Source organism: Folsomia candida, unplaced genomic scaffold, assembly GCF_002217175.1.
Source record: "Folsomia candida strain VU population unplaced genomic scaffold, ASM221717v1 Fcan01_Sc004, whole genome shotgun sequence".
In the NCBI taxonomy this organism is placed as follows: domain Eukaryota; kingdom Metazoa; phylum Arthropoda; class Collembola; order Entomobryomorpha; family Isotomidae; genus Folsomia; species Folsomia candida.
The window spans coordinates 4,492,056-4,519,167 of NW_019091196.1; the positions used below are offsets into that span (position 1 = coordinate 4,492,056).

Genomic DNA, 27,112 nt, shown 5'->3' on the forward strand with positions numbered 1-27,112 from the left:
TAAATAAAATAAATGCTTTTATTGTAAACGACGCCAAAATTTGACAAATTTTTAAACCCGAGTCAAAACGATACAAATTTCGAATTTTAAAACTTAATTCTGAAGATTTCGCATATGAATCTAAAATTAGTGACTTTGATTTTATTTATTTTTAACGGGCACTAATAGTTTTTGTTGTTAATGCGCTAAGAAACGTGACAATTTTTGAAAGGCGGTGTTAAAAAGGACAACTATTTATAAAATTCGCAATTTCATAATTAGTTTTGCAAATTTACGGACTTTGCAAATTTTAGAGTGAATCGGGTAAAATGCATGATTTATTTAATTTCAAGTAATGACATTAGGTGCAAAAAGAATCCATCAACGGGGTGGATCCTCATTTTTGTTTCGCCATAAAATAAATACGACTTATTATAACCGGCGTCAAAACGTAAAATATTTTAAAACTCGAGTCTAAACCATAAAATTTCATTACGTGATAATTTAAAAATTGAATTTGCAACGCATTCATTATAACCTCCAGAGTTTGAACTGTGAAAATCACACTTTGTGATTTAGGTGTGATTTGCACACCCCGTGATTTATTTCCCAATTGTGATTTGCGATATAATTCTAGGGGAAAGTGAATTAACTTGTCTAAAATCATAGAAAGTAGATATTACGAAATAAGATTTTCTAAAATACATTCTGGGACAAACCTAACTTTATGTATGGATTTGGTAAGAAATTTTGAGCATAATTTGAGCCGATTGGGACTGCGTTGCATCTTACATTTGATTTGTGTCTGATTAACGATGAAAGTTTATCAAAAAGAAATACGCCGAGTCGCATATGAAAAAGCTCAGAATTTTGTGCTGAATCCGAACATCAAGCTAATTTTAATCTAAAACGCTAGCATTACTCTTGATCTAAAATGCAATACTTCCTTGGCATTCTCCTGTGATTCACGTATCTCTCTCTCGCTCTGCATCTGGATCCTCTTCCATCTGGGTCGCGGGTGTGCCAGGGCAAGTAAAGTGTGTCCTAAGGCCTTTTCGCCATATGACCCTCGTCCACTCACACCCCCACCTGCGTGCCAGGTGACACCCCCTGCCACACCCGTCCCAGCAACGACAAGCTGAGCCATCAGGCCACGATGGATTCGCTGGACCTTGTGCACAGGAGGATCTACGCCTTGGAGGGACTCCCCAGGTAGGTTTTTGTTTGGTATATCGGGGTGGTGACCGTGGGGAGTGATTGTTTGAAGAGTGGGGGAGGGGGTCGTGCATGGCGAAAGGATTTCTCACTCATTTGAAATGAAATGAGTCATTTCATTTTTCACCCTATGCTTAATACATGGGACTAAATAAGAAATGAAGTGAAATGAAATGAGTCTGAAGGAAAATAACTGAGTGTGAATGAAAATCTTCAGTCAGAAATCGGGATGGCTGAACTTTGAATGAAAAAAGGTTTTTTGAACAGGCATGTTCCCAGATAGTTGTTTTCTTATATCCAACATCAAACTCAACTTTCTTGATGGTTATTTCGCAGACATAATTGCAACCCTAATCGAAATGTCCAATCTTCATTTTGTGTTTGTAATAAAGCAAATAAGTTTTATTATGAACGGCGTCAAAATTGACAATAAATTTTAAAACCCGAATATAAACGGTACAAATTTCGTCCCGTGATAATTAAACCATTGACTATGCAAGGTATCAATAATAACCCGCAGGGTTTCACCTGTGATACTCATACTTTGGGATTTATGTCATTTTCATACCCCGTGAGTTCTTTGTCAATTGTGATTTCTGATATTACTGGGGTCTAAATGTCTAAATATCTTTAATTTGTAACTTGTTTTTTTTCAAAGTTTCAAGTTAATTTCAGTCTGAACCGAGTAATAATTTTGTAAATTAGTGACACCAGATTGGAAAGAGAGAAAATCAGTTTTACATGTTTTGCAGATCATCGGTAACTCATAAAGAAATTTGTTTATCATCAATTACAAAAAAATGTATAGATATTACCTAATAATAATCTAGCAATTTTAATCTAGCAATCACATTTTTTAAGCTTATGCAAACAGTGTGTTATTCAATATTGATTTTTTTGTACTACTTTGTAAAATTTTAGATAATGTCAATTTTGAAAGAATTATTAAAAAAACAAAATAATCAGTCATTCAAACGTTCCAATACAAAAAAATATGTATATATCGATTTACACAGTTTACAAAGGTTTTAACGATTACCTTAATATCTCTACTAAAACAATAATTAATGGAAATTGTGTTTTTATTCTCACATTATAATTGCACACACGTTATCATATCATACACATTACACGTAGGAAAAGCTTACTACAAGGAGCCGTACATTAAAAAACCCTAACCTTAACAAGAATTTCAATTTACATGGGTTATGTGAGTTACGTACGTAAAATAATTATTCAGCAGTTAAATCTCGACTTTCATATACCTATTTCCAATATCGATTCTTTCTCAAATATGACGGAATTTAACGCCAATCTTATTTCACTGAAAATCTTTATACATAAAAAATTTTCTAGGTACATAACAAATTCGTTGATCTGTGTGTAACGCCAATTTTATTTTACTTAACCCTTTAAACTGTAACGACGACAATAGTCGTTTTATAAGAAATGGTTTAATTCGGGAGTACGACAAAAGTCGTCCTGAAAAATCGTGGTCATGGCGCGGAAGGACGACAATTGTCGTTTCTAGGAGGTCATTGATTTTCACCATTTTCTCTCCGCGACCTAAAATTTGTTGCAATTTTGAGGCATTTCTCCTATGCCAACACAATGCTAAATTTGAAGATTTTCTTCCCAAAAATTTGGATATTTCCCTATACAACTCAATGTTAAATTTTTGATTTTTCAGTTTTCCGAGTTTTATTAAAAACTCCTGAATTTCTCCTCCCGCGCCATGACCACAACATTCTTATAGTGTCCCCGATTTAATGCATTTTCTTGTCGTCAATCATACATGCTAAAGGGTTAAGATTTTTATATCACACCTACAAATTTCCTAGATTACGATTAAAATTTTAGTTGTGTTCTAAATTTCTAACACATAACAAAATTTGGTAAACGCATATTTTCGAGAATTGCTTTACAAATAAAAGATAATCACGCATTAAAAATCGGATTGTTAAAAACATGTCAGTTTACTTGAGTTTACACAGTTTACAAACCTTTACATGAATTACCTTAGCATCTCTCTCTCTTTTAATAACACCTTGAATTTACATATGTACACAGCTACGTTAATTCTGTAAAATACTATCTACAACATTCAAATCCCTCTTTCATCTTATATAAAATGAAGGTCTTCCAGTGACTGGTCCTGATTTTGACGAAATTAGTGTCAATTAATCAGAAATTGAAATAATTTGGATTTTTGACGTGGATTTAAATAAGTGAAAGCGCTACTTTCTCCGTTTTTTGGGCAGCTTTGAGTGGGTGTGGCTGGCACAAAAGTAACCATGGCATTAAACCACGTGGGGGTTCATTCATGGGAGACTACAACATATTCAAAAGGCATCCAGATCCGAGAATTGGTAGTACACGGTCTCCACTCATAAGTGATATAAATTTCGTCACGTGATAATTTAAAAATTGACTCTGTAACGTATTAACCTCTAGGGTTTAACCTGTGATAATCACATTTTGTGATTCCTGTGATTTTCACACCCCTCGTCAATTATGATCTTCGTGATCTGTGCGATGTGATATCACTGGAAGTGAAATAACTTGTTTAAAAAACGAAAACCAAATTTCAGAGTAAGTCGAATGAAAATTAGTGAAAATTTTGAAAAATAATTTCACTCTTGAGCTGTCCAACGACGATCTGAACATGAATTTTCTAATAAAATTGACACTTTTTAATTGTAAACGACGTCAACATGTGACAAACGTTTTAAAACGTGTTTTAAGCCTGTGAAACCATACAATTTGTAACCCAGATTTTTCTCCAAATGCTTATAAATTTATGGAGAAGGATCTATGTAAATTACCAAAAATTATTAGTTACTAGTTTCAAAGGTCTATTAGATGTGTAATTTTATATTAAAGTCACGCATTTTGTCATTTTCGTAATCCCATAATTTGACAAAAATTCATTTATCGTTTTTGCCGTCGTTACGATGAAATAATTATAAAATTGTTAAAATAAATAATGTGTACAATTTTGAAACGATTTCAATTGCAAAACTAAACTATAGTTTCGCTTTAATGTACCAATCTCTAAATCATACATTTGAATCTTTAAATGATTAATTCCTTTAAAATGTTCAAAAAATATTATTTTGGAATTTTAGTTACACAAATTTCTGAAAAGTAGTGTAAAAAAGTTGGACGTGTTTTAAAGTAACTATAAAAAGCTATTTTTCGGCAATTGAAATACGTTGAAAAATAGTTTGGAACTCTTCGCAATTAATGAAGTAATTCACGCAGTTCTTGGTAACTTGCTAAAATTGGTGCATTTTGTAAAATAATTTTACAAACTTATGCAAAATAAAGAAACGCCCTTGATCTGAGTAAATTTATAAAAATTTCTAATTTGCTTCAGAAATATGCGTAAAATTTTGTAAAAGTATTATTATTATTTAATTTTACATACCGTAAAACCTCTATTTATAGCCGGGGCTAAAATCCAAAACTGAGGGTCACGGACCCGGCTAAAATTAGAGACCGGCTATAATTAGAGACCCGGCTAAATTTTGTTCCGCCCAAAAATTTTAGATGTTACAAAATCAAATATAATTCATGTTGACTCAATTTGAGTTTTCTAATTTAGCAAGATAAGCCATAAGTAACCCAGTCACTTTTAATCTACATCTTGAAACGAAGTTTAGCAGGTTTTTTAAATTTTCTGTCATGATTATATCCATTATTAACCTGAAATTAATAGAAACAAAATAGTAGTTCAACTTATTCGTTGATTGGCATAATGTGCAACATTTTTCTTTAATGGACTATGAACAGGGACACAGAGGACAAGACAGGTCATAATTAGAGACCCGGCCATAATTGGGGACTCGGCTATAATTAGAGACCCTGCTAAAATTTTGAAATCTTGGTCTCTAGACCCGGCTATATTTGGAGACCGGCTATAATTAGAAGAGGGCTATAAATAGAGGTTTTACGGTAATTGTATTAATTTTCTGAACATATTTAAATGTGAGAGATTCGTGCCATTTGTGAATTTGAAGTATTGTGCAAATATTGACTAGCGACAAAGATAAAATGGTAGTGATTTCAATGGTCCGGTTGTGATTGCTATGCTCATACCTGTTCAAAAATTAAGTTTTTATTCAAAAGTCACTCATCATCGATTTCTGACGGAAGATTTTCATTCACATTCAATCATTTTCTTTCAAATTCATTTCATTTCATCGGTCTTAATTTCTTACTTCGCCCCATGTATTAAGCACAGGGTGAAAAATGAAATGAGTGAGAAATCCTTTCATTCACAATCATTCATCTGAAATGACGGAATCATTCAGTTATTTTCAATCAAATGACACGAAATTCATTTTCATTCACTATCATTCACCATCATAATCAGTCATATGAATAAAACTGAACAGGTACGGCTATGATTGTCACACCCGAGATTTACCACCAACCCTGTTTGTTGTTTACCACCGACACTGCTTGTAAATCGTCCAGGGACGTTTGATGGCGGACAAGTCGATGGAAGAACAATTCGTTGATGGTAAGTCGAAGAGATAAGTCGAAGAACAATATTTGGTCGAAGCTCTTGAAAATTTCCCACGTTAGCCCATTTACACTTTAAATATGGAACACCGATATATGTATATATGTTAGAGAAAAGGAAATTGAACATTGAAAAAAGTCGATTTTTGCGTTACATAATTTATGAACAGCCCCAAACGTGTTTTTTCTGGCAATTTGTACCAGAATTCAGGAAAATTTTACTCGTTACAAGAATCCGGGTGAATTATTTGTCAGAATATTTAGTTAGCGAGATCGTGATAACAAGTTTAATATTTTGCATTTTTGGGCGACGAAAACAAAAATCGTGCAGTTTTGATTGATTTTAAAAGATTTAGATTAGTTGAATATGCATTTAATTTCAGTAAAAAGATGTAATATTTGTCAAATATGTGAATTTTATAGGTTACGTTTTTTCCACAAAATACAATGAAACAATTCACCTAGTTTTTGGTATCATTACAAAGTCCTTAAATTCTATTAACTTTTACAAAGTTCTACAAATATATCGAAAGAAAATTACTTCCAAATTTTTGAAAACTTGCTCAACTCAAAAGCGTCTTTCTATTTTATACACTGTAAGTTTGTAAAATCATTTTACAAGACGCACGGATTTGACAAGTTACCAATGACTGTGTAAATTGCCTCTTTGTAAATTTATGATTTAGTAAACTTTGCACTACTTTGCAGACTTATGGACACTAAAAATTTCAGAGTGAATCGAGTCAGAATTTTCAAATTTAATGTCATACACCACCTAAAAATGTGCATTTGAACTTAAAATTAATGATCCAAAATTCTAATATTTTTGAATATGCATAAATAAGTATCTTCTGTTAATGCGCTAAAAAACGCAACAATTTTTGGAATATGGATAAATTATGGTTTCAAAGGAAAAGCGTTTATAAAATTGGTAATCACGTAATAATTTTTGAAATGTTGCAAATGTAAATTTACACACATTACAAATTTGATAGTGAATCCGTAAAAATTTATGAAATACACGCATAGGTTTACCTTCTGGTTGTATCATTTTATTATTTTGCAATAAATAAATACATTTTATTATTTTGCAATAAATAAATACATTTTATTATAAACAGCGTCAAAATGTGACAAATTTTAAAATCCGAGTTAAAATAGAAAACCATACAAATATCAGAATCAAATTGATTCTGATATTCTAATATTGATTCTGATTCATTTCATAAATTTTGATTGATTCAATCAATCAAAATTGATGAAATGCATAAACGAATGAAATCAAATTAAAACATCAAAACTCTACTTTGCGCATAGCGCATGTGCTACCTGAAGTTTATATTTACGAATAAAATAAATACTTTATAGTGTAAACGACGCCAAAATGTGACAAATTTTAAAACCCGAGTCTAAGCGATGTAAATTTCGTAACGTGATAATTCAAGAATTCACTCTGCAATTTGCTAATCATCACCTTCAAGGTTTAACCCTTGATAATCAAACTTTTTGATTTCTGTCATTTTCACACCTCGTGACTTCTTCGTCAATTATGATTTCCGTAATTTGTGTGATGTGATATCACTGGGGAAAGTGAAGTAACTTGTTTAAAATACATAACAAATTTCAGAGTTAACTGAATACAAATTGTGAAAATTTCGATAAATTATATCACTTTGATATTGTCGAAGGCCCATCTAAACTTTGAATTTTGTAATAAAATAGATATTTCTTAATTGTAAACGACGTCAAAATATGACAAATTTTTAAATCGTGTATTAATTAACCCTGTGTAACGATACAATTTGCAACCCAAGTTTTCCTCATAATGTTTGTAAATTTGTTGTGAAGGATGTAGTAAATTTGTGTCATTTTATATTAAAATTGCATATTTTTTCATTTTTGTAATCCTATAAATTGAAATTTATCCCTTTTGCTTTACTTACGATGAAATAATTGTAAAATTGTTCAAAGGGACACTATAATCTACCAAATCTACTATTGGTATATAATAATAATAATAATTTATTCAATGAATAATTCTTTCAAGGCTCGTGGCCCATAGAATTACAGGTTAATTCTCAGCATGATTTAACAATATAACAGGTTACATTGTATCCATTACAATTTTCTAAATAATCGCGTAGATGCCGAAACATTACAGAAATTTGACTTTTCAATGTGACAATATAACATCATTCGCAGTAACGTAGAACAAAGTTCTGTGACATATTCTGATGTCATAAATGACAAAAGTTCTACGTAACAATTTACGATATAACATCATAACAGCATAGTAACAAGTTGCATTTTATCAATTACAAATTTCCAACTACTCATGTGAAAGTCAAAGCGTAATAACAGAAATTTGATTATCTTCAAACTAGGTACTGGTAAAAAGCTCTACTTTAGCAATGTGATAATACAAACCACTTCATAGCAAATAACTTTTTCGAGCGCCGTACCTGTCGTAAGTTAGCATGCTAAACAGTACAAAATTCTGTGTGACAAGGTGTTCCAATGTGCTTCAAATATATCCAAAGTTCAACATAACAATGTGACAAAATAACATCGCAAAAGTACGATAAAAGCATACAGTTACAAGATCTTAATTGTTATAACATTACAACGTAATACATATAACATCGTAACCGGAGACGTGTGCATTAATAATAACAGATGCAAAATTCCTCAGCGAAGAGTCGTGGTGGTGCGAGGTTGCTCATAATGTCAGTGTAATCACACTTTACAAAAAAACATATTCAAATAAGATGTATGCAGTCGAGGGCGTACAAAGTCCAGACGGTGTCAGCACATTCCGGGCATGGTGAGAGCAGAATCCCAATATGTGACAGGCGAGAATGTTCCACCCCCAGCTTCCTACAGCAATAATGAATGCCAGGTTCCATGGGTGCGACCAGGCGTCCCCAGAGCCCCAATAGTTCCCAGCGGATGACCCTTTGGGCGTCCCCTCAAGGTCGACGAGATGTGGCAGGTAGGGCGTCCCCATCCCCACCACCCAAAAAATCCTCTGCAGTTGTGTAGGACGGCAGCCAGGGAAGTGTAGAATGACTCGACGTAGTTGTATTACACGATTTTCACATTACAACAAGTTGATAATAAATTTCCATACAATTACAAAATACGTACACACTCAACTTGAGATGGGATAAATTTCTCACCAGCTTAAATGAAAGTTTCAAGTCCAAATTTTTAAACAAAATGTGTAAAACAAACAAGTTAAAAACAGTCTAATTGTCACAAACAATAATTTCTCAATGCGTAATTGATAAGACACATTTACAGAGTTTCAAGACAGTAATTTCTTCGTAATTAACTAAATACGCCCACTTATACGTAAAGTCTAAGAGAGTCTCGGAGAGAGCAACCTCACACCACCACGTCTCGCACACGTCTCTACTATTGGTAGTTCCGCTTTAATGTACAAATTTATAATGTAAATCATAGGTCCAGACTTTAGAATCTGTGAATTATTAATTTATGTAAAACCAATTCAAATGTCCGAAAAATATCATTTTGAAATAGTAGTTGGGAATTTCCAAAACAAGTATTATAAAAAAAATTGGCCGTGTTTTAAAGTAACTATAAAAAAGCTATTTTGTAGTAGTAGAAATACGATGCAAAATAATGTCACAATTAATGAGACAATTCACGCGGTTCTTGGTAACTTTGTAAAATCCGTGTGTTTTGTAAAATAATTTTACAAATTTATGTAAAATAAAGAAATTCCCTTGATCTGAGTAAATTTATAAAAATTTGAAAGCTCGTTTTCTTCAGTTGTTTTCAGTAAGGTCTCACCTAAGTTTTTTTGTAACTATTTATCTGATTATGTAAAATATCAGATTTTTGAACCTATTATGGTTATTTAATTGTACATAATTAGATATTTTAAAATATTAAAATTGTTAGAGATTCGTGCCATTAGTGAATTTATATTATTGTTCAAAGGATAAAATGGCGTTGATGACTCTTTTCATTCTGCATTTTTTAAATTGACTCTTCTTGCTGTATTTTTTTATTTTTAGATAAAGTAGCCTTTTAAAGCTGGATTTTTTATTTTTTTTAACTTTATAGGAAATTTATAGTTGTATTTTTTAGATAAACGATAACAGTTCATGAAATAAAGGGTGTGGTCAATATACCTATCTATATGGATGTGAGCAGCTACAGTTTGCCAAAATTTTGGTGAACAGGTTTGCCAGAATTTTGGGTCTCAAGAAATTTGTAAGTTTCCAAAATTTACAAAGTTACCAATGCTTGAATTGCATCTCGCATGAAAAATTGTCGTCCCATCAAATAGATAACTTTAAAGTTCACAACTCTAAAGCTTATATAGAGCTATAAAGTTTACACAAATCAAGTTAAATACATACGTTGAGACAATTCGCTTAATTAGTGATAACTTGTAAAATATTTTTACGAACTTTTACAAAATGAAAAGACGCCCTTAATCTGAGGATGAGCATGCTTACAAAAATTTAGGAGATAATTTTCCTCGAAAATATTTCTAAAATTTTGTAAGCTTGCAGAATTTACGGATTTTACAGTGTACCAAGGTCTTAATATTTGCTGACTGCAATATTACCTCGCTTTTTGTATTCCATAAAAGTTTATGGATAAAAATTGCGTGCGTAAAGTAGTGGGCCGACAAATATCTGCATCTGCATCTGCATTTATCGTAGAGTGATAACAAACTATTTTTTTACAAATCAGCTTTAATACTCAACAAAAATTGGAGATTTTAATTTGGTGGAAGCATCATTTGCATTGTCAATTCGCAATTTTGTAAAATTTCATAAAATGTGCAAATTTATTAAGGGGACAAGCTACGGTCTCAAAAACTGGACAAAAAAGGGTTGTACCTTATGTGTATAAATTAATTTATCTATTAAGGTGGAATAACGCTTTAAACCTTCATTTTGAAATACACGGACAAAAATTAAAAAAATCATGTTTTAAAAGTATGAAATTTTATGCAAGTCTAAATTTTTTTGAAACTTCAAAGGTAAAAATAAATCGAATAACTAGAATAATTGCGCTTTAAACAATAATTTAAACCCACATAAACAAACTTTTTCCGTTGTCAGATACGTCAAAATGTGAAAAAGGTAACCTAATTCACCTAATTTTTTTTGGTACTCTTTCCAAAATTATGCATATTATTATTACCTGGTTACAAAATTCGTAGTGAACTGAATCAAAATTTATGAAAATGTCAAAAACGTAATTTCTTTTGGAACCATACTGCTGTTAAGTATATCTGTGGTGCCTCGTCGACCGCTTTGGATCATCCATAAAAAGGTCTAACACATAGCGCGTCACAAAAAGAAATTCAAACTTCGCCAGAATTTAGAAAATATTAATAGAAAATTATTTTTCCTATAAAATTTTCCGATATCTGACCTCTGTGACCTGTTATTAAGGGGTGAAACTCGTTAATAAGAATACGTTTGTTTGTCTGCGTGCACGATAAGTTGATAGTGATTTTAATCGAATTTAGCGAGAGATCAGGTTTGATGGGCTGGAAATTGAAAGTTGACATTGTGTAAAATATTTCTGCCATTTTTTTGAAATTTTAACACAACAAACAATGCAGAAAAGTAGGGATTTCGGTGGAACTAGATTTCGGGCTGGCGGAGGAAACAAGGCGATTCGGTTGGGAGCTCGGAGGACTACACTAAATATTATTTTACATCACTTTATTTTGATTTTGACGTACAACTTATTCAATTTCCTAAATTTCAGACACGAATTTGTATAAGTTGTACGTCAAAATCAAATCGCCTTGTTTCCTCCGCCAGCCCGAAATCTAGTTCCACCGAAATCCCACTTTTCTGCATTGTTTGTTGTGTTAAAATTTCAAAAAAATGGCAGAAATATTTTACACAATGTCAACTTTCTACTTCCAGCCCATCAAACCTGATCTCTCGCTAAATTCGATTAAAATCCTTATCCACTTAATGTGCACGCAGACAAACAAACGTATTTCAAATTAATGACTTTCGCCCCTAAAAAACAGGTCACAGAGGTCAGATATCGAAAAATTTTATAAGAAAAATAATTTTCTATTAATATTTTCTAAATTTTGGCAAAGTTTGAATTTCTTTTTGTGACGCGCTATGTGCTAGACCTTTTTATGGATGATCCAAAGCGGTCGACGAGGCACCACAGATATACTTAATGACAGTACATCTCTTAAATCCTATCTCATCTCATCATCTTAATCTTAAATTCCCATGAACACATTTTATTTTAAACGACGCCGAAATGTGACAAATTTTAAAACCCGAGTCAAAACGATCAAAACGATACAAATTTCGTAACGTGATAATTTAAAAATTGAGTTTGGTGGAAGTATCAGTTGCATTGTCAATTCGCAAGTTGGTAAAATTTCGTAAAAGAGGTAATTTAAATTAAATTTAAATTTAACTTAATTTAATGTTTTAATAATACACTCTAAACAAAAATTTATAAAATCAACACCGCCGGTGTCAATATATGACTTAACCGCCTTGGTTACAATTCTGATTCCGAGTTATCATGATTTTGATACCGGTAGTTATAATATTATGACCGGACGGAAAAAATTTCATACCACTCGGAACCACAATTGTAACCAAGGCGGTTAAGTCATATATTGACACCGGCGGTGTTGATTTGACAAATTTTTGTTTTGAGTGTAACCTTATGGGTTTGATTGAACGGCAATTATCACACTTTGTGATTTAGGCGTGATTGTAATTTCTGATATTACTGGGGAAAAGTAAAATAATTTGTTTAAAAGGACAAAACCAAATTGATATTTTGATTCGGCACGAAGTTCTGATTGATTGATTGATTGAAGTTATTATTAATGGTGTCATGTGAAAAATGGTGCTGAGCATTTTTCTATCTGATTTGAACCGATTAGGACAAAGTTGCATTTTACATTTGGCTTATATCTTAAAGATGAAGGTCAAAGCATATCGAACAGCATAATTGAAAATCCTCAGAATTTTGTACTGAATCCTAATATCTAGCTAGTTTTAATCTAAAGCTAAAGAAAGTTGTTCTATTTTGCCACATAATCACAGAAATCTCACAAATCACACAAAAAACACTGATGTTATTTTCTGAACGCTGATAACCTCTCGATGAATCGCGCAGTGGGGGAAAATGTACCTAACATTAATGCAAACGCATTAAATAAATAATTATCACTGGAAACGACTTGAAAATAGGACAACTTTTAAATTTTCATTTAAAAAAATAAATCTGTATTTAATTTGTAACTTTATTTTCTTTCACAATCTCAAGTTAATTTCAGTCTGAACCGAGTTATAATTTTATAAATTAGTGACACCAAATGGGAAAGAGAGAAGATCATTCATGAAAATATGAGGAGATTTAAAGCCAATTTGAAGTTGTTGGAAAACATGTATAGAATGAAAACAGATTTTATAGATAAAATCTGAACATCCTAGTTTATTATATAAGAATTTCATAGAAAATCTATTTATTGTTCATCCAGTATTATTAGTCGCAAAAAATTCTGAAACGTTACCTGGCAGATAAGATAAAATTGTTTGGTTGTCAACAGCTTCGAAATTTTACAATAGTTTTGCTATTTTTGTCAGTGACGAAATTATTTGAGTAATATTAAATTGAATCTATGGCCAAGTACCTTCTTAGAAAAATTATCGGACTTTTGTAACTAATAATAATTATGGTTGGTCCTCCGATCCGATCGGATTACCCGAGATTATCCGACCACTTACTATAACATGTATCCGATCCGACCCAATCCGATCCGTCGGATCGGATCGGATACTATCCGACCATGTTGTAGCAAATGGTCGGATAAAAATATCCGATCCGACGGATCGGATATTATAGGATTGGATGGGACCAACCCTAATAATAATGAACTAACAGTAGCCTGTGTACTACTCGTATGACGCCAATGCTATGACGCGCCGGCCGTTATTATGCAGATTTTTATTTTTTTGTGTCGGGCCCCTCGAAGTAAATCCAGTTTCCATAGAAATCTCATAAATTACCGAACCACTGTGACTTTCCAAACCTGGATAACCTCCATAGAAGATAAGTATTAAAAACACCAAATATAAACCATAAAATAAATAATTTTCGCTATAAACGACTCGAAAATCGGTCAACTTTTAGATTTCTATTTAAAAAATAATTCTTCATTTTATTTGGAACGTAGTTTTCCTTCATAGTCTCAAGTCGCAAAATTGTCAAGCACAAGGCAAGCTCTTTACAAATTATGCTGGATTTTATGTCGAAATTTCAAATATTTGGGACCATATCTGTCAAACCTTGTATCGACATAAAATTTCTATTTATTAACTTTGTGTCACTTTATCGTAGCAGGACCGGTGAGTATATGTGACTTTACCGGATGGTGATATATGTCACTGCTCAGTTACTCCAACGGAATCACTACTGGCTCAGTGACAAGTGGAAGCATATTACCACCGAAATGGTAACAACCCCATTACTAGAGCCGGTGGTTACATTTGTCATTGGCTTTTTTAGAGAGTACAAAAAAATCCTGTCCACGCTCTTATTTTTGTAATTTTTTGATGTATAATTTTCACGATGATTGGCGAAAACAATTAATTAATATTTTCTTTGCGTAAAAGTTAGATTGTGAGTAAATTTGGCAAATTGATGTTTGTTAATTTTAATTCATCGGTTGAAAATTGCAAACCTTAATTTGTTTAATATTAACTATTTTGGTGCAAAAATATTATTTGTGAGGAACAGCAAACATGTATCGTATGTCTAATTTTTTGTACAAATTTCGCCAGAATTTCGTACAAAATGTTCAGAACCTTTGGTCTAGTTTAAATGTTATAAACGGTTTTCATTGCAAACGACGTCAAAGACCAACTAGTTATGAATTTTAATTTATGTAATGCGATTGATATTTATATCGATATGATTCACTCAGTTCTTGGTAACTTTGTAAAATCTGTCCGCTTAGTAAAATAATTTGGAAATTTTTTAGTAAGTAATTATTGAAATGTTGGCAGGCAGTGGTGGCCGAGTGGTCATCACACTGTGCTTCAAGCCGAATGGAGGTTCTGGGTTCAATTCCCAGTACTGGCAGAGAGTTTTTTCCCTTGTGGTTTTCCTCTCTGACTTGTTGCACAGGTCTGTGCGGTGTCCATTGCACTACGAGCACCATAGTTAGGAACCTGTGACCATCTATTTCTCACTTATGTGAGGTTTGGTTCACTTGTAATTCAAATGTAATGGCTAAAATTGGGAATCAATAAAGACGACCTTTTTTTTATGTTGCAAGTTTTTTGGGGATTACAAAATTGAGCGTGAATCAGGTCAAATTTTGTTAATTGGTTAAACTTCATAGATAAAATAATGTTAGATAAAAAATAATAAAATTAGCATTTAAACATACAAACAAATCGTTGTCAAATGCATTAAAATGCGACAAAGTTTAAATTAACCTAATTGTTTTTAGTAGCAAGCAGTTACGAACATTATTCTTACTCGTTTACAAATTTCAGTGTGAATTGAATCAAAATTTACGAAAATACTTTGCTTAATTTGAAGGTGAACAAAAATTAAGTAAATTACGAAAATTACAAAAATTTCCAAATTTACGAGATTACTAGAACCTTACTTTACTTATGCTTGCAACATGCTATCTGAATTTTATATTTTGCAAAAAATAAATACTTTTTTCTTGTAAATGACGGACAAATGCGACAAATTTGAAAATCTGAGATGGAAATTTATCCTGCACTCATTTAGAAATTGACTGCAACATGTTAGTACTAACTTTTAGGGTTTAATTGTGATAATCATGCTTCAAACCCTTGGTGATTTAGGTATGATTTATGTGATTTTCGTACCCTGCGATTTCTTCGCTAATTATATTTCTGGGGGAAATTTAATTAACTTAAAAATCTAATCTTAAAACTCTAAAATATATCCTGGAACAAACACTTGGACCAAACCAAATAATAATTCTACGTCTATGGACCAAAGCAACACTACTCGTCCTCTAATATTCAGATATCCGTATCCATAAAAATGTAATTGTGGCATGTATACTTGCAAGCTTTTATAAGCTTTTACAAATATTTCGGTACAAAATTAGCTTACAAATTTGTCTATCTTTGTTCACATCAAAGAGGTCTCTTTATTTTGTAAAATTTTGCAATATTATCTTACAAACTTACCGATCTAACAAAGTTACCAATGACTGCGTGAATTACCTCATTAATTGAAAGCAGATTTTGCTCACATAATTTTTGCGAAATATTTCCAAAATGGAGATTATATTAACCACATAGGGTCACAACTTTTATAACGTATTCACAAGTATGCTCACGATTGCTTGACATTAAGTATCTAGGTAACGCTTCTCCCTTAACGGTTGTGACAAATGGTCGAGTTGCAAAAAAAAATATTATTTTGAACATTGGTTTTTCTCCCATGGGTGAAAAAACAAATTCTCAAGCAAAAATATTTAAAAAATAAATTGTAACCCACGACAATTTTAAAATGAAATTTCATTTTGTAACTCGGGCATTTAGCGTAACCTTATATTTGTAGAGTGATAAAGTGTCAAATAATTTTGGAATTTGCCGACGTCGAATCTAAATAGTTTGTATACATATAAATAAATATATTTTGTTGGCATGGACGTCAAAATGTAGCCAAAAGCAAAAGACGTTCCTTTTGAAAATAAGTTATTAAGATTTTAAATTCGTTACTAGATTTTTTCCACATAATCATCACACGCTTATCGAAACGTATCTAACAATGGAACCCTTTTTCAACGGAAGGTTACAACGGAAGAGTTTAGCGAGTTATACCAAAAAATCGAGCCAAAAATTCGAAATCACATAGGGCTTATTTTTCCGTTGAATGGCCCCTTAAAGACAAATATTGGGGGTCAAAGGTCACACGCCTTGGTTTTGGAGAAAAAATGGAGAGAAAATTTACTCAAAAAATGAACCTTGTTGCCAAAATGTTTGTTCACAGAAAGGTTAGCGCCATGTGATTTCCAAGTTTTGGCTTGATTTTTTGATATAGCTCACTAGATAATCTCGGTATAGCTTGAAAAAATGTTTCGTTGTAAGATTATTGTATTATAGATATTATAGAAATCGTGTAATAAGTTAATAAAAGTTTTGTTTTAAACACACATAACCTCTTTTCCCTGAAGTTTACGATATGACGTATTTCAAAACATGTTCATAAAAGGCTAAATACATGATATGATGCATCAAAAACAATCCGTTGCATATCAAAGTCACCATACGACGACTGTCCCTTGAGTACCAAATACGTCATATCATTCCAGATTTGTCAAAATTTCTCAAAACTAGGAGTATTTCTTTGTTATTTTGCAAAAAGCTTACTGGTAGAAAGTTAATATTTTTCACCTCAAATTCTCGAATTTTTCTTATACCAACCAATGTTAAAAAGTGGATTTTTTGCGGTTTTCGACAAAAACAACTGGACTGGACCCTGGTTGAAATAAATACTCGTCTTTTATCACGAAAATTTGAATTGGTTCCTATCGGATGTAATTATGAAATCATGATCGCACACAAGGGAAATTTTTTAACAAGATAAATAGTGCAATATAGAACCCACCGAAATGAAATCACAAGTGATCACATCCACCTCCAATCAAAAGTCGATCTAAAACAAATGAAATGGTCGTTTAAATGGCTTTTTCGTTTTAAACGACGTCCAAATGTGACAAATTTTAAAACGTGACTTAAACATACAATTTGTAACCAGATTTTCCTCGTAATTTTTGCAAATTTATGTAAATGGATGCATGTAAACTGACAAAAATTATGAGGTGCCAGTTACAAAAATTTATTAAATGTCTCATTTTATATTAAAGTCATACATTTGTTTTCATTTTCGTAATTCCAGAATTTGACAAAAATTCATTTACCTTTTAAGACTTGTCTTATTTACGATGAAAATTTTAAAAATGGTTAAAATAATGTGTAAAATTTTGAAAACGTTTCCATTGCAAAACTAAAATCTAGTCTAGCTTTAATGTATAAATCACAGCCCCACACTTATGAATTTGTAAATGATTAACCCATCTTAAAATTTTGGAATAATTATCATTTCGGAATTTTAGTTGGAAATATTTCTAAAACGTACTATACAAAAGTAGGACGTGTTTTAAAGTAACTACTGTGTGATGTGTAAAATAATCTGCAATTCGTCTCAACTAACTGAGAGTTCTTGGTAACTTTGTAAAATTCGTAAATTTCATAAAATAATTTTACAAACTTTTTCAAAATTAAGATCTACCCTCGATCTGAGCAAATTTACAAAAATTGCGAGCTAATTTTCCTTCGAAATATGTGTAAAATTTTTAAAAAGTTTGTAAGCTTATAGAATTTATGGGTTTTACAAAGTTACCAAGGCCTGCGTGAATTTCATTTTGCTTTAAGCTATGTAAATTATTAAAATAAACCCCATTTTTTCATGATTTTGTAAAATCAAAGCAAATTACGACATTCTCCAACTACATAATTGAACTAGACTGGCTTTCGTCCTTTTCGTCCGACGTACTAAAACAGACTGGAAATTGTCTCAATTTGAATTAATTACAGGGATGAAATTAGGACGAGTTAAGACTGAAGAAAAGGAAGTTGAATCACACACGTTAATTGCAAAGAACAAAAAACAGAACAGAGAATTGTGTATTATCGTCATGCCCTCATAAATTCGCACACACGTTAATTTGCGCATTATTATGCTCGCAGAAAAAAACACAGTCAGACAAAAGATTACGATAATAATAATAATTACAGAGATGTGATGTGTGTGTGTGCGGTTGGTTTAATAAATTTATTCACTTACTAAATGAAACAGCATTTAAGAGGTAAATTAAATGCACTTTAAGTGAGATTTGTGCAGCTAGAGATTAAATCATTTCTTATTATTTTTGTGAGGTTATTACATAAATGCACAGGCGGAATGTGAATTATCGTGATTATATGGATGTATGTATAGCATTGTTATTTAAGGGGGGGATTGCGTTAAAGATGGGATAGATTTTTGGGAGAATTTGCGTAAAAGATGTGGTCAATTTTAGGAGAATTTGCGTAGAAGATGTGGTCAATTTTTGAAGAATTTGCGAAGATGTGGTCAATTTTTGGAAAATTTGCGTAAAAGATGCAACCGATTTTTGAAGAATTTGCGTAGAAAATGTGGTCAATTTTTGGAGAATTTGCGTAAAAGATGTAACCGATTTCAGAAAAATTTTCGTAAAGGATGGGACTGGGGAATTGCTCGAACTCGGAGATTATGGTTTCAAATTATACAATGGGTTTCATTAGATTACATCACGTTTTAGAATTTGTTACATTTCGACGTCGTTAAAATGGAAAGTATTTAGATGAGAATGTATTTTCGGACTAGATACAGTTTGGGCAGTTTTTTGTTTTTATTTCAGTTGTTAGCAAATTGCAACTGAATTTTAAGTTAATTACGACACAATTTATCATCAATTAGGCAAAGGTAACACCGTAACCTTAGATACGTTTCAATAACCGTGTGAAAATTATGTGGAAAAATTTAGTTCCAAATTCAAAAATGCTTGTCGTTTTGCCCTATTTAGAATTGTGCTTGAAAATATTTGTTACAGTTTGACGTCGGTACTAGCAAAATATAATGAATTTATTTCATAAATTTATAAAATTTAGGTACAATGTGGGGAAAGTCTAATCTCAATATTGTGGATAATAATGTCCATAAATTTGAAAACATTTCGCAAAAATAATTTTCATAAAAATCTGCTTTTAAATAATCAGCCAATTCATACAGTTTTTGGTAAGTTTATAAAACCCGTAAATTTGTGCCGTAATTTTACAAACTTTTACAAAATAAAGAGACGCCCCTGATTTGATCTAAGCAAGTTTACAAAAATTTTGGAGTTAATTTTTTTTCGAAATATTTATGAAATTTTGTAAAAGTTTATATAATTTACGCATTTTGCAAAGTTATAAAGAACTGCATGAATTTCCTCAAATAATTATTGTGCGATGTTTTAATAGGTGTTATATACCCCATACAACATGAAGCACATGCTTTATGTAGGGCCCCCCATTAGTGAATAAAGCTGTTGGCTTGATAACATGGTAAAATCTGTGTGTGTGTGCAAATGATAAGGTGAGCAAATTAATTAAATATGTGAGAGTGAGTCGTATTTATAAAGGAAGGAAGTGAGGAATGAATGAATGTGCAAGGATGAAAATAAAGTGGTATTTATTTACCTACGTGGAAAGATGATAAGTAAAATATTTGGTTATATTTGTAAACTTCCCATCTCCGGAGGAGGAAGGAAATGAAAGTCTGGTTTACTTTTTTGAAGTAGAGGTAGATGCAAATTTGACGGATTTTATAGAATTTGGGAGTTTTTTTAACCAAATGAATTATGTGTAGGTGGCAAATTTTTGAAAAATATCGAGGCGATTTTTCCAAAATTTGTTACAATTTTCTAAAAATTTGAACATTATTCTAATATTTGTTACCGTTTTTAAATTTGTTAGATTTTAACGGCAATAAATGCAAAAAAAATTATAAATTTATACGCGTAATAATTTGAGATTTGAGCCCCGGATGCTGGCTGTCGCATAGTCAAACTATTAAAAACAACAAACTTATAAAGAAATTTGGAAAACTACGTACAAAAATGTAACCATTTACGCGATAGTTTCACAAACAGGCGATTCACGCCTTCATAACTTGTAATTCTGTAAGTTTCGTAAAATAATTTTGCAAATTTTTACGAAATGAAAAAACGCCTTTGGTCTGAGAAAGTTTACAAAAATTTGGTAGCTAAAAATTTGGTAGCTAAAAATTTGGTAGCTAAAAATTTGGTAGCTAAAAATTTGGTAGCTAAAAATTTGGTAGCTAAAAATTTGGTAGCTAAAAATTTGGTAGCTAAAAATTTGGTAGCTAAAAATTTGGTAGCTAAAAATTTGGTAGCTAAAAATTTGGTAGCTAAAATTTGGTAGCTAAAAATTTGGTAGCTAAAAATTTGGTAGCTAAAAATTTGGTAGCTAAAAATTTGGTAGCTAAAAATTTGGTACTTTCGAAATATTTGTAAACGTTTACGAATTTTACAACGTCACCAAGGCCTGCGTGAATTGTTTTAATGATCTGGTTCGTTTGGGAAACAAGTCGGTTTTATTTCTGGCTTACGTAAGACATTGATATCGTACCGAGAAAATTCTTGAAAAATCACACCACAACTAGAATGGACAAAATCTGCAATAGATTGATCACTAAAATTTTTAGAAATTCAGAAATATATTACTTTTTGAAATCCATAATATGTATATATATCAGAAAGTTAAAAAACGTTCATAAATCCAAATTTGTTAAAACCTGTGTAATTTAGTTAGAACTATCTTGGATTTTCACCTGGAATTCGTTCAACTAATTAATTTTTTTAAATTCGCAATTGGCATTAGCTCATAACATAAATACTGTCTTGTCGCTAAAATTCAGACGCATTTTCAGAAAATCAGAAATTACACTTTTCTAAATTCAAAACACATCAGAACTTAAAAAAAGCTCAGAAATCCAAATGTTTTTAGAATCTCTACAAGTTAATTAGAAATGGCCGTGGTTTTCACCTGGAATTCGTTTTTTATTTGAGTAATATTCAAAAATTCGCAAATGGCAGTAACTTATAACATTTTTTAAGCATGATTATTTTTGGTCGCTAAAATTCAGACGCATTTTCAAAAATTCAGAAATATTGCGCTCCATCAAATCCAATTTTATATTATTTAGAAAGCTAATTCGACTTATCTAAAATGTCTATCTACAATTTTTAGAAATTAATTCAAAATTTTGCAAAAATTTTGCATTTGGCAGTATATCTATCATAACATTTATTAAGTAGGTATGTTTCTGATAATTAAAATTCGGACGCATTTTCAAAAAATAGGAAAAAAATAGGAAATATTATATTTCTTTTCTTTAAACCCTTAATATATCATAAATTAAAATTTAAACGATCAGAAATCGAAATTCATTAAGCTCTCGGTAAGTTAATTAATCCAAGATTTTCATCTGCAACTCGTTTTATTGTTTCGAATTTCTAAGGAAACTACTCAGAATTTCTAATTTTTAGATTTTCAGCAAATGAATTACTGTTACTCAGGATTTTAACCTGTAATTCGTTTTAGTTTTTCGAACTTAAAAAAAATCACAATTGGCAGTAACTCATAGGCTATGAGTCATAGCATTAATAAAGTAAGATTTTTCATAGTTGCTCAAATTAGGGTAGTATATTTTTACAATGGGAAAAGTAAATGCTTAAATATAACGAAAACTTTTACTAACATTCAGAACCTGACACAATCAAGTCAGGAGTTGTCGGCATGATTTTTTTTTACTTTTTACATATTATCAATGGTGACGTTATAATTGCTACATGTCCAACTTGATGACGGCATAAAGATCAAGTGGTTTTTTAATTGGTGCCATCATGAATTATTATTTTTCTTCAATTTGAGTCGGTACTTATGATGTGAACGTCACCGAATCCATACAAAATTATTGACTGGAACATGATAAATTAATGACATCACACAAATATTACATGAGCGCATCATGAATTAATTGGTGCCATCATGAATTATTATTAAGGGCTGAGCACCCCTTTATGGAAATGTCTTGTCTGTCCGTCCGTCCGTCTGTGTCCACGATAACTTTAGAACAGATTTGAATTTCAACATGCGGTTTTCGCCAACGAGTTTCTAATTTTTGAAGTACGGATGAATTTGAAGATGGACGTTGTAGGACATACGGTCACGGCGCCACGGTGATGACGCCAACGGTCAAAGGTGTAAAATTTTTCGTTTCCACCGTTTTAGACGTTGTTTTGGACGGGATTTCAAATAGACATAGTTTTTACGTGACATGACCGTGTAACTCTGTCGCTTCACCCCTTTGCTATATTTGTATTTCGTTTGCAACGGTTTATTTTTCTTCAATTTGAGTCGGTACTTATGATGTGAACGTGAACGTCACTGAATCCATAACAAATTAATATCGACTGATGCGATGCTAGAACATGATAAATTAATGGCATCACACAAACAAATATTACATGAGCGCATCGTGTTATTTTGATTAAAACCTGATAACAATTAAATTAGAACATGTTTACTTATGATACAAACCCTTGAACACGCGTATAAAAAGCCATGCTTTCGTTTTAAACTGTATAATGTTTTTCTGAATTCGTTACAACCTTTTCCCCACAAATAAAAGAAAGAAAAGTAATATATATTAAATATTCAACACAAAGTAGAAGCCTGGAATTTAAAATATTTAGTGGCAAGATGAAATTATTATCCTTTCTACCCAAACTTTATTTCATCCTATTTACTCTTCTTATTGGAATTGTAGTAGGAATAATGGCAGGAAATATTCCAAATTTGCGTCAAGAAGAGGATGAATTTCTGTATGACGTTTTTCCCGAAGATTTTCAATGGGGCCTGGCCGTTTCAGCTTATCAGACAGAAGGAGCTTTCGATGTTGATGGTAACACTTAATTGTTCTTAATTGTCGAGTATTACGCAATGTTAAAAATTATTTAAAAAAATATTAGGTAAAGGTCCCTCCGCATGGGATGCATGGACCCATGAAAACAATGGATCTAACATTGTTGACGGACAGAATGGGGATGTCGCTTGCGATTCGTATAATAAATTTGAAAACGACACTCAACTTTTAGCTGACATGGGAGTGAGTGTTCAAATCAAAATGTTACAAAATATTTATGATAGTTACGTAAATAATTGTTCCTCTCCTTAAATGGGATAGGCCAACTTTTACAAAATATCGTTATCCTGGCCAAGAATTGTTCCCACGGGGAGAACCTCTGACGGAATCAACCTGGCAGGGATTGCTCATTACAACAAAGTTATTGATAGCTTACTCGCAAAAAATATTACACCCTTCGTCACCCTCCACCAGTGGGACCTTCCTCTCCCTTTGGTACAACAAATTTTTTTAATTATGCACATATTTATATAATTATTATGCATAGTGTTGCCGCTGAGTTTAGTTGAAGATGAGTTGGCCTTCAATTCGCTATAACTAGTCACCAACTTTTGTAAAATTGAATTTCTAAGCATTTTTTTGGACTCCCAGATAAATTTTGGATGAAATAGTGCAAATTTCAAATACATACAAAATTTTAAACTTTTTTAATTTGAGACCAAAGTGTAAATTTCGAAAAGTACGAAATTTTTTTATTTCATTGGAATTTATATGATTCCATCCAGAATTTATTTGGGAGTCGAAAAATGAGTATCAATTTTGCACGACTAATTATAGTGAATTTAAGGCCAAATAATTGAAAACTCATCGGCAACACTACTGTTCAGCCGATATTAATAGTCTGAAAAAAATCTGAAAGGTTTCCTGGCAGATAACTTACATTATTTTCCAAAAACCAAATAACCTCACAGAAAAATTTCCAATGAATTGAGAATATTAATACTGGTTGAACAGTAATTATGCATATATTCAGCAACTAAATGACATCTATATCCTCCTAAAGGTTACCAGTGGATCTTGGAATAATGAAGAAATCGTCAAAAACTTTGGAGACTTTGCTCGCATCGCTTTCCAATTTTATGGAAACCGGGTCGACCTCTGGGCCACCCTGCACGAGCCGTTAATTTCATGTCAGGCAGACGCCACGTTTGGAGTTCATGATTATTTCGACGAACCCCCCACCAAACAGTACACCTGTGTCCATAATGTTCTTAAAGCGCATGCCACCGCCTACAAAATTTTTAAGGACGAACTCGGCCTTTCTGGTCAAGTCGGTTTGACTCTGAATAGCGAATGGGCTCAGCCAAAAAATGCCAGCGATCCGTTTCATGTTGACGCAGCAGAGCGTTTACTCGCATTTCGACTTGGGTGGTTCCTTCACCCCATTTACACTGGAGATTATCACCCCATCATGAGAAGCATTATTGACCAGAAGAGTGAGGCTGAGGGGAGAAATTCTTCCCGATTGCCAAGCTTCGATGATGCATGGAAGCAGAAACTGATTGGTAATTGTAAATTAGAAATTGCATTTTGATGATTTAAAAAATGGTACTAATTAGGGCGTCCAAAGTCGGAAAATTTTGATAAATCGGTTTTTTGATTAATTGGATTGGGAAAATTTTACGAAATCGGTTTTTCTGTTAATCGTATTTTGGAATATCTTAGGAACCCGGTTTTGTGCAAAACCGGTTTTTTAAATCAAAGCGTTTTAAAGCAAACTTTAAAAAGTTTGCACATAAAATAACCAAATAATTCAAGACAAAATTAAAATTAAATGTAAACTTCGGAATAAGAAGAAGAAGGGATTACAGAACAATTAATTTTTATCTCAACAATAAGAAGCGTTAAATATTAGCTTCAAAAAAATATGTTTTATTAAAAACCGAGAACCGTTTTTTTGCAAACCGTTTTTTGGAAAATCGTAAAACCGATTTTGCATGCCCTAGTACTAATTAACACTACAATGTATTTATTTTACTTTAAGGTTCCCTCGACTTTATCGGGCTCAACTACTTTTTTACCGTCAACGTTGTATCCACCATCGGGAATAATGGTGGTGTCGACGGTGATGGCTACTTTGCCACCGAGTTTGACCCCACTTGGAACTTGACGGGGGATGGTTTACCAATAACTCCGTTTGGAATGAGAAAATTGCTAAATTACGTGAAAGAAAGTTACGGATCTTCCCTCCCAATCTACTTGATTAACGGATGTGGCGAAGTGGAAGGCGTGGATGGAACGGACGACACTTTCAGGGTAGACTTTTTCAAAATTCATATCAACGAATGCTTAAAAGCGGTCAAATTGGATGGAGCAAATGTCAAGGGGTTTACGGCGTGGAGTTTGATTGATAATTTTGAGTGGAGTGGAGGGTATACCGGTGAGTACTTAGTAAATTGAAATTATCTAAATTATTGAGGGTATTCATTTCGAGTTCGCATCGTTAGTAACGTTCGCAAAAAAATAAGTTTGACAAGTTCGCAAAAAAATAAGTTTGACAAGTTCGCAAAAAAATAAGTTTGACAAGTTCGCAAAAAAATAAGTTTGACAAGTTCGCAAAAAAATAAGTTTGACAAGTTCGCAAAAAAATAAGTTTGACAAGTTCGCAAAAAAATAAGTTTGACAAGTTCGCAAAAAAATAAGTTTGACAAGTTCGCAAAAAAATAAGTTTGACAAGTTCGCAAAAAAATAAGTTTGACAAGTTCGCAAAAAAATAAGTTTGACAAGTTCGCAAAAAAATAAGTTTGACAAGTTCGCAAAAAAATAAGTTTGACAAGTTCGCAAAAAAATAAGTTTGACAAGTTCGCAAAAAAATAAGTTTGACAAGTTCGCAAAAAAATAAGTTTGACAAGTTCGCAAAAAAATAAGTTTGACAAGTTCGCAAAAAAATAAGTTTGACAAGTTCGCAAAAAAATAAGTTTGACAAGTTCGCAAAAAAATAAGTTTGACAAGTTCGCAAAAAAATAAGTTTGACAAGTTCGCAAAAAAATAAGTTTGACAAGTTCGCAAAAAAATAAGTTTGACAAGTTCGCAAAAAAATAAGTTTGACAAGTTCGCAAAAAAATAAGTTTGACAAGTTCGCAAAAAAATTTGGCTTGAAAATAAATTTTTACGAACTTGAGCATCTACAGGGCTAGTATTTAGTTCGAAAAATAATTTTCACAAATATTTCAATGTGGAAAATTCTATAAATCTCTATTAATTATCGAAGTTTTTCGTTTTGAAATTTCCTATTTGGCAAGTTTCAGACGCAAAACTTCGGAATAGAGATTTACGAATTTTTCCCATTGCAAGATTTAAGACAATTGCCTCAAATTTTCCGAACTTTTTTATTTGCGAAGTGTCTTCACTTCGTTGCTTCGCAAAATTCGCAATTAAAAAAAATTATGCTGCGATGCGAACTCGTAATGAATAGCCCATTATTTTTAAACGCGTTCATTTTTATTAATTCAATTCATAAAAATATTTACATGTTTCTTAAATTTTTCTCAAACAGTTAAATACGGAGTTCATTCGGTCAATTCTGCAAATATGGTTAGGACACCGAAATCTTCTGCGCTATATTTATCACAAGTCATTTCTGATAATGGATTTCCTGCTCCCAAGTAAAAAAGTATGCAATAAAAACATTATATAGAATTAACATTCTAACTTTTTTAAACGATCCTGAAATTTAAAAAATAAAATAAAGTTCGGAAATATATGCATAATCTTGAAAATACTCTTCATAAATTATTTCATTTTGATCTCACATTTATGAAGTCACGGT

The 27,112-nt window shown here is 32.0% G+C and overlaps 1 protein-coding gene across 1 annotated transcript; it reads left to right on the plus strand.

Annotated features, from left to right (window-relative positions):
• The first annotated feature begins 22,970 nt into the window (after nt 1–22,970).
• Nucleotides 22,971–27,053, plus strand: LOC110848719 (lactase-phlorizin hydrolase). The gene is made up of 6 exons (XM_022095999.2): nt 22,971–23,322; nt 23,390–23,526; nt 23,605–23,778; nt 24,347–24,848; nt 25,328–25,723; nt 26,840–27,053. The coding sequence occupies exons 1-6, from the start codon at nt 23,121–23,123 to the stop codon at nt 26,950–26,952; spliced, it is 1,524 nt and encodes a 507-aa protein (XP_021951691.1). The 5' UTR covers nt 22,971–23,120; the 3' UTR covers nt 26,953–27,053.
• The last annotated feature ends 59 nt before the right edge of the window (nt 27,054–27,112 follow it).

What these genes read in the sequence shown, in the direction of transcription:
- LOC110848719 (XM_022095999.2), top strand. Translation starts at nt 23,121, where the DNA reads ATGAAATTATTATCCTTTCTACCCAAACTTTATTTCATCCTATTTACT. An exon ending in AACTTTTAGCTGACATGGGA is followed by an intron (nt 23,527 to 23,604) that starts GTGAGTGTTCAA and finishes TAAATGGGATAG; the next exon opens with GCCAACTTTTACAAAATATC. An exon ending in GTGGAGTGGAGGGTATACCG is followed by an intron (nt 25,724 to 26,839) that starts GTGAGTACTTAG and finishes TTTCTCAAACAG; the next exon opens with TTAAATACGGAGTTCATTCG.